The sequence below is a fragment of the Lycium barbarum genome, chromosome 12 (genome assembly GCF_019175385.1).
Source record: "Lycium barbarum isolate Lr01 chromosome 12, ASM1917538v2, whole genome shotgun sequence".
Taxonomy (NCBI): Eukaryota; Viridiplantae; Streptophyta; class Magnoliopsida; order Solanales; family Solanaceae; genus Lycium; species Lycium barbarum.
This window is the reverse complement of record NC_083348.1, coordinates 1,439,758-1,447,161: the sequence shown is the minus strand read 5'-3', so window position 1 is coordinate 1,447,161 and position 7,404 is coordinate 1,439,758. Positions and strand designations below refer to the sequence as shown.

The 7,404-nt window shown below is 32.2% G+C and overlaps 1 protein-coding gene across 1 annotated transcript; it reads right to left on the bottom strand.

Annotated features, from left to right (window-relative positions):
- Positions 1–3,697: 3,697 nt before the first annotated feature.
- On the bottom strand, positions 3,698–4,487 carry LOC132622066 (uncharacterized). The gene is made up of 3 exons (XM_060336586.1): positions 4,036–4,487; positions 3,874–3,942; positions 3,698–3,755 (listed from the first exon to the last, which is right to left on the bottom strand). Exons 1-3 carry the CDS (start codon positions 4,485–4,487, stop codon positions 3,698–3,700), a joined length of 579 nt encoding a protein of 192 aa, XP_060192569.1.
- Positions 4,488–7,404: the final 2,917 nt, after the last annotated feature.

The window sequence follows — 7,404 nt, the reverse complement described above, 5'->3', positions numbered from 1 at the left end:
TACCGCATTCACCTTTTTGCTTCCGCCACCCATGACATGTTTTATCAGAAGGTCCATTTGGGTGACAAGTTTGGCCATGGACTCATCTCTCTCTTCCTCCTTCTTAATCATCTCACGAGTGAGCACATTTCTGGAGGAACTTCCTCCACCTACTTCCGAATCCCTAGTGTGCCATGCTTCATTAGTCTCGGTCAATTTATCCAACAATTCACAAACGGTGGCATAAGAATTATCCATAATAGACCCCTCTGCAATGTTGTTCGCCACTGATTTGTTGACCGAATCTAAAGACCTATAAAATGTTTGTAGAAGCACACTATCGGGCAACCCATGCTTGGGACAGCTTTTGACTTTCTTTTTAAAACGAATCCAAGTTTCATGGAGAGCCTCATCACGAAGTTGACGAAAGTTGTTGATTTCATCACGGAGTTGTAATATCCGCGACGGAGGGAAGAACTTCTTGAGGAATACTTCGGTCAATTCCTCCCAAGTAGTGATGGACCCCGACGGGAGATCATCTAACCAAGCCGTGGCTTCCCCCGTTAGGGAGTACGGGAAAATCCGTAGCTTGACTGTTTCAATTGAGATGCCCGGATGCACATTGGCGGAACAGACCCCAAGAAAGTTCCTAAGGTTCCTATTTGGGTCGTCTTTGGGTAGACCACCGAATAGGCCTTTAGTGTTGACCAGGTGTAGCATTGTGTTGGTCATATGGAAACTCGAGTTTCCAATTAGAGGCGGGGGCTGAATTGCGGCTGCATAGCCTGCCCCCGCAGCTTCTTCACCAACCGCTACTGGTGGATTTTGGATAGGTTTACCCTCCTCATCCATATTTCCTGCACAACACACAACAACAAAAGGAAATAAGAAAAGAAATAAAGACTAAAAGTAAAATTTTACACTAGTTAGTAAATTTCTAGACCGTATTCCCCAGCAACGGCGCCAAAATTTGATACGCCCAAATTACACCTTTAATATCAGGAGTAAGCGGTCGTTGTCAAATATAGAACCCAACGAGGTTGGAGTCGAATTCCATAGAGAATACAATGAAGAAATATACATGTTAAGTGTAACACCCGACTATTAGTCTATATTTCAAGGGAGAGGGGAATATAATAGTAGTTTGATTGTTGCTTGTTCATTAAAGATTAAGAATGGTTATAAGATGTAAACTATTGGTAAATGGGACTAAGGTTGTGGTTCCAATGGAAAGTAATGTGATTGGGTATCAATTCAACTTATTTATATGCCTAGATGCATTAAACCAAGGGTCACGCGAATCTTGCCAAAAGTTTTCCAACCAAATTAGCAAATTTCATCCTAGGCTTTTCCAAGCCCTAGAATGTTTTATAAGAGAACACCCATATAGCCTCAACTAGCTTTCCTATTCCTAGCTCAAGCTATTAGATGGATTTAATGACCCAAATTGTCGCTATTAACTCTTTTCCTAACCTCTACTTTATTTTCCAAGCAAAGTAATGGTATTAAGGCACAAGTAATGTTGTAAACCATCACAAGACATTAATGCTTGAAGAGTTAATAGAAAACACCATCAGCATATAAATGTAGTATGAGTATGAAACCCAATCACATAACTAACACATTTGGTCCCACAACCTTAGCTAAAAAGATTAGCTACTAATATTCATTAAAGGTAAAGCAATAAAGTAAAGTGTAATCATAAAGCTTACAAAAGTATTGAATGGGGAAGATGAAAAAAGCCAAAAGGAATCTCTTAAAGACTTCACCAACCAATAATAAATGAGCTCCATAAAAATCTAGACTAAAAATCTGTAGAATAATCAGTCCAAAACCCTAGAAAATCTATTTATAGAATGTCCAAAACGGGAACAATTTCCAGACAAAAATACCCCTGCGCATCTGGTGCGAATCGCACTTGGTGTCGCATGTGCAACCTGCGAGTCGCAGGTTGCACCAAATCATCGCAGGTGATACATCTTCAATCAACTGTGGTGCAGCATCTGCGGCATAGGATGCGACTCGAAGGTACCACATGCGACTTGCAGGTGGTGTTGCATGTGTTGCACCACTGTCTTGTTTTCTTTCGCCATCTCTGTCAACAGATGCTGCAACACCTGCGACTCGCATGCAGTACATGCGATTCGCAGGTGATGTCCTGGTTCATTTCAACTGGTTTTTGCTTCATTTTGCCTCAAGTCGCAACCAGCACATGCTATTCTACAAATTAACACAAAAACACGAGAAACGACATCCAAGGTACTTGGGGATTTACAAAAGACTAAGTAGATAGCGTCGAATGTGCCGTAATTTCACGACACATCAGGTCCACCTTATCACTTCTTTTTGTTCTTGCCTTTATCTTTGGCGGGGCCAGAAGATTCCTCCTATTGGCTGTTTAATTGTGCCAAAAATTGTGAAAAGTCCTCCGTAATTTTGGACTTTGAGATTCTCCTGCTACAACATGGCTATCACCTTCTTCTTCATCTTCGTCCTCATTTTCTTCATTATCAGTGGTATGACCAACTGATGCCATAGATATGTCTGGAGAAATTTGAGAAATATCAACTCCAAGATTTTTAGATAAATCTTTTTTGAATTCCTCTATATAAAGAGCAATCATTTCTTCTTTGGATATAATCCCTTTTTTCATTTGGATCCTTCTAGCAATCCGCTGAAAAGGACTAGGTATTTCCCTTTGTCTGGAATTTATCGATTCCCTGTAACTAGCAATGGTGGTTTCAATCTGATCTATTAACTCTTGGCCTGGAATAATTCCATCATTTGACTTTCGGAGTAATTTCTTCCAGAATTTTGTATAAAAAATCCTGTGAAGACAAGGAATATTGTGCGGGGTATTACCCACTTCCATGGACCATTTCATTATCCATGGGATAGAAAATTCAATGAAGAAATACATATTAGCAAATTCCTTCAAAGAAAACATTATTAGTTTCCAAATCTATGATTTTTGGAGATACTTCAACCCATTTAGTATATAAACTTTTTGAATGGTTCTGGTAAATTTTTGTGGTTGGACCATAATTAATCCACCAATGACAAAACCAATTAGGGATGCCTTGTTTATAAACATTGGCACACACCTTTATAAACCAAGAATGATTTTTATTAGGATTTTCATATAAAAAGACTTTATTAAAAACTTCAACATAATCCAAGTAATTAAATTTTACTAGAACTTTTTGTTCAGGATGACTATAATCTTTTTCTTTCAAAGTACTTAGTCCCCATTCTTTGGGAGAGAAAATCTTTTTTATAATAATTTTTGAAAAGTTATAAACTTTTTTGCTAGTAGCAGGATAAAAATGCTGAAATTCTGCTGACCCTAAAGATGAAAGGACCATCTCATAATTCATACATTATAAGTAACCGTAGCATATGATGCTTGATCAAAATTCCTCTGCATTATTTGCCAAGGTTCATTCCTCCATTGAAGATCATCATTTTCTATGAGAATTATTAATTCTCTGTTATCATTTTGTTCATATGAATCTGTGTCCTCGTGATCATCATCTGCAAGAACACCAGAGTATGATGGGGGCATATTATCCTTCTGTCTTTTAGATTGGATATAATCCAAATATTGTTGATAGGTCATTTCTTCCTTAGTATTACTGGAAAGAGATTCTGCAATATTAGTGGCTATTAGCCTTTGGTTGCCCATTTGAGCAAGAATAGTTCCACGAGCTGTTCCATTTCATGCTGTTCCTCTTCCCCGTCCTCTATTAGAACTGGGGTTAAATGATGGCCTCATCCTGCAAATCAGATGAATAAAAGTTATGAACTCAAATATTCCCTTGTTAAGAAATCAGGGAGGCTATTATTTGTTCCCTTCTTATAATGGATTTCAAAATCAAATGGGGCTAATAATGCCTGCCATCTTGCAAACATTTTTTTAGAAACATCATGCTTACAGTCTTTAGAAAACATAAATTTTGCAACCTGACAATCAGTTGTTATTAAAAACTTTTGATTATATAAATCTCCTTGAAATTTAAGAACACATTTTACTATAGCAAGGATTTCCTTAGCCACAGTAGCATAGTTATCTGGCTATTATTCCATTTACCAGAGTAAAACTGTACTAAATATTCTTGTTTATCATCTAGGGAATACTGTTTCAATATTCCTCCATAGCCAATATCCGAAGCATCTGTCTCAATAATTTTTTGCCAAGTAGGATTGGCTAAAGTAAGACAAGGAAGATTATGAACTTTTCCCTTAATCCTACGAATGGCTTGGGTATGATCATCAGTCCAAGGCTTTGGATTTTTTAATCTATCATATAAAATAGCTGTATTTTTTGCTAAGTCTTTATAAAATGGTGAAATATAATTTAAGCTTCCAAGAAATCGTTGAAGCTGAGTTTTATCAGTGATAATATCAGCAAATTTAGAAGCAAATTCTATACTCCTATTGATAGGAATAATTTTTCCTTTTTCACTATTGTGACCTAAAAATCTTACTTTGGTTTGAAAAAGACTCATTTTTGGCTTTGATATAACCAATCCATTTTGTATAATAACTTTTTTGAATAAATCAAGGTGTTTAAAATGCAGTTCTATCGTATTTGAAAATACTAAAATATCATCGATATAAACAATGATAAAATAACTACAAGGCATGAAAATGTCATTCATGATTTTTTGAAATTCTGAAGGGGCATTTTTTAATCCAAATGGCATGACATTCCATTTGAATTGCCCAATAGGGACATTGAAAGCAGTTTTATATTTATCTGCTTCAGTAATTTGAATTTGCCAATATCCCGATTTCAAATCAAATTTGGAAAATATAACAGCATTATGGAGTCGATCCAATAAATCCTTTTTATTAGGGATTCGATATCGAATCCACTTCAATACCTTATTAAGGGGTTTATAATTAATAATCAACCTAGGAACTCCTCGTTCCTGTTCAACATGTTTATTGACATAAAAAGTTGTGCATGAGCATGGAGATTTCGAAGATCGTATTAGACCTTTTTGTAAAAGAGAAGAAATCTCATTTTTGCATAATTCTAAATATTCAGAATTCATTTGACATGATCGTGCTTTAGTAGGAATATTTTCCTCAGAAAAGGTTTCTTCATAAGGAGGAGAAACAATATGTTTTTTTCTTTTCCAAAAAGCATTAGGATGGTCACTACAAATTTGTAATGAAAATTGGTTTTTTAAGAAATCTATTTTTTGCTGTAATTTAGGATTTTGCAAAATTTCTTCAATATTAAGAGTATAGATTTCTTGTTTGAGAAAAACAAAGTTGTTGATGTTTATTCATCAACCTATCTTTTATTTCATAACCCGACAAAGGAATATATCCTTATACCATGTGAAAGAAGTAAGAGTCTTACACCTCAAATTTTGAAGCAAAGTTCGAATGGTCTCATAATTATCTGACCATCTTCCTGAAAAATGTTCAATAATATTAAGAACTAGTATATAAACAGCAGTTGAAACATATTTTATTTCTTGAGTATTCTCATCTGGTTCTCTTTTGACAGCACTAAGGATTTGTCCACGCTGTTCTGGGTAAGATAATTATCCCACCAGCCTTTTAATTGGCTAGTAAATCCTGCTATAATCATATCAGCGATAGTATGCTCATTATTTCTACTAACCTTACTAATTGTACTATACATCAACATTCTTTGTATGGTACAATAAATATGTCTTTCACTATAACCATCTATGTTCCATTCATAGATTTTTTTACCACTATAACTATTGGCAATGATATGCTCATTCTCCTCCGATAAATCTTGAGGAGTTGGTCTAGGATAATAATACATTCTTTGAACAGCGAGAAGGTGTATTATTATTATTATTATTATTATTATTATTATTATTATTATTATTATTATTATTATTATCATTATCATTATCATTATCATTATGATTATTCTTATCATTATTATTATCATTATGATCATGATTATTATTATTGTTATTATTATCATTATCATTATGATTTTTTATTATTATTAGTATCATTATTATTATCATTATGATCATTATCATTATGATTATGATTTATTATTATTATTATTATTATTATTATTATGATTATTATTACTATTATTATTATTATTATTATTATTATTATTATTATTATTATTATTATTATTATTATTATTATTATTATTATTACTACTACTACTATCACTATTATTATTACTATCATCATCATCATCATCATTATTATTATTATTATTATTATTATTATTATGATTATTATTATTATTATTATTATTATTATCATTATTATTATTATTATCATTATTATTATTATTATTATCATTATCATTATCATTATCATTATTATCATTATCATTATCATTATTATTATCATTATTATTATTATTATTATTATAATTATTATTATTATTATTATTATTATCATTATCATTATCATTATTATTATCATTATTAATAATAATTATGATTATTATTATTATTATTATTATTATCATTATTATCATTATCATTATTAATTATTATTATTATGATTATTGTTATTATTATTATCATTATTATTATTATTATTATCATTATTATTATTATTATAATCATCATCATCATCATCTATGATTTTAGACTGCTATTTCTTCTTAATTACTTATTATGTTGTTTTGGATGATTGAGTAAGGGAAGGGTTCGCCTACAAGGTGGGAAAGGATAGGTGCCCGCGCGATCAGTGATTTGGGTCATGACAAAATTACATTCTTGATACATTTTTAAAACATTAACAATGATATAAGTTATTTGTGTCAAATTTTGAATCTAAAACTTAATCATATCTTAAGTGAAATATTTTCTAATTGCTTATGTTTTCAACCACGTACAAAACAAAATTACCGGAGAAAATACAAACAAAAAAAAAAAATACGTTCAATCGTACGAATAAAAATTTAAAACAACAACTAATAAACGATAACTAACATCAATAAATGATAAATAATATTATAAGAAAAATATTTTAATTCAACAATTAATCCTATAGTAAGATATAAATTGAATGACAGAATGATTTCTTTACGTGTCTATAATAATTTCTTAAGGAAAAATATAATTTGAAAAAAAGTTTAATATATTTTCACATAAAAGAAAGGAAAATTTACTTGCCATAGCTACCTCTAAGACTTGTTTATGAATAATAACTACCTTATTTTTTATTTAATTTTCGTAGCTTTATTTTTCCAAAATTACATTCCATAACTGGTCCAGTAACTTTCAAAATACATATACCTCTCTATCTTCTCCCTCACTATACATTTAAGGTTTTTCATCTTCCCCAAACCCTAAACAAATTCTCTCTCCTCTCCTTCCCCTCACTGTCGTCTCTCTCCCTCCTTTTCTCTATCTCCGGTCTCTCCTCTCCTTCCCCTCACTGCCGCCTCTCTCC

What these genes read in the sequence shown, in the direction of transcription:
- LOC132622066 (XM_060336586.1), bottom strand. Translation starts at nt 4,487, where the DNA reads ATGAGTCTTTTTCAAACCAAAGTAAGATTTTTAGGTCACAATAGTGAA. An exon ending in AGCCAGATAACTATGCTACT is followed by an intron (nt 3,943 to 4,035) that starts GTGGCTAAGGAA and finishes ACTGATTGTCAG; the next exon opens with GTTGCAAAATTTATGTTTTC. An exon ending in AAATGTTTGCAAGATGGCAG is followed by an intron (nt 3,756 to 3,873) that starts GCATTATTAGCC and finishes TCTGATTTGCAG; the next exon opens with GATGAGGCCATCATTTAACC.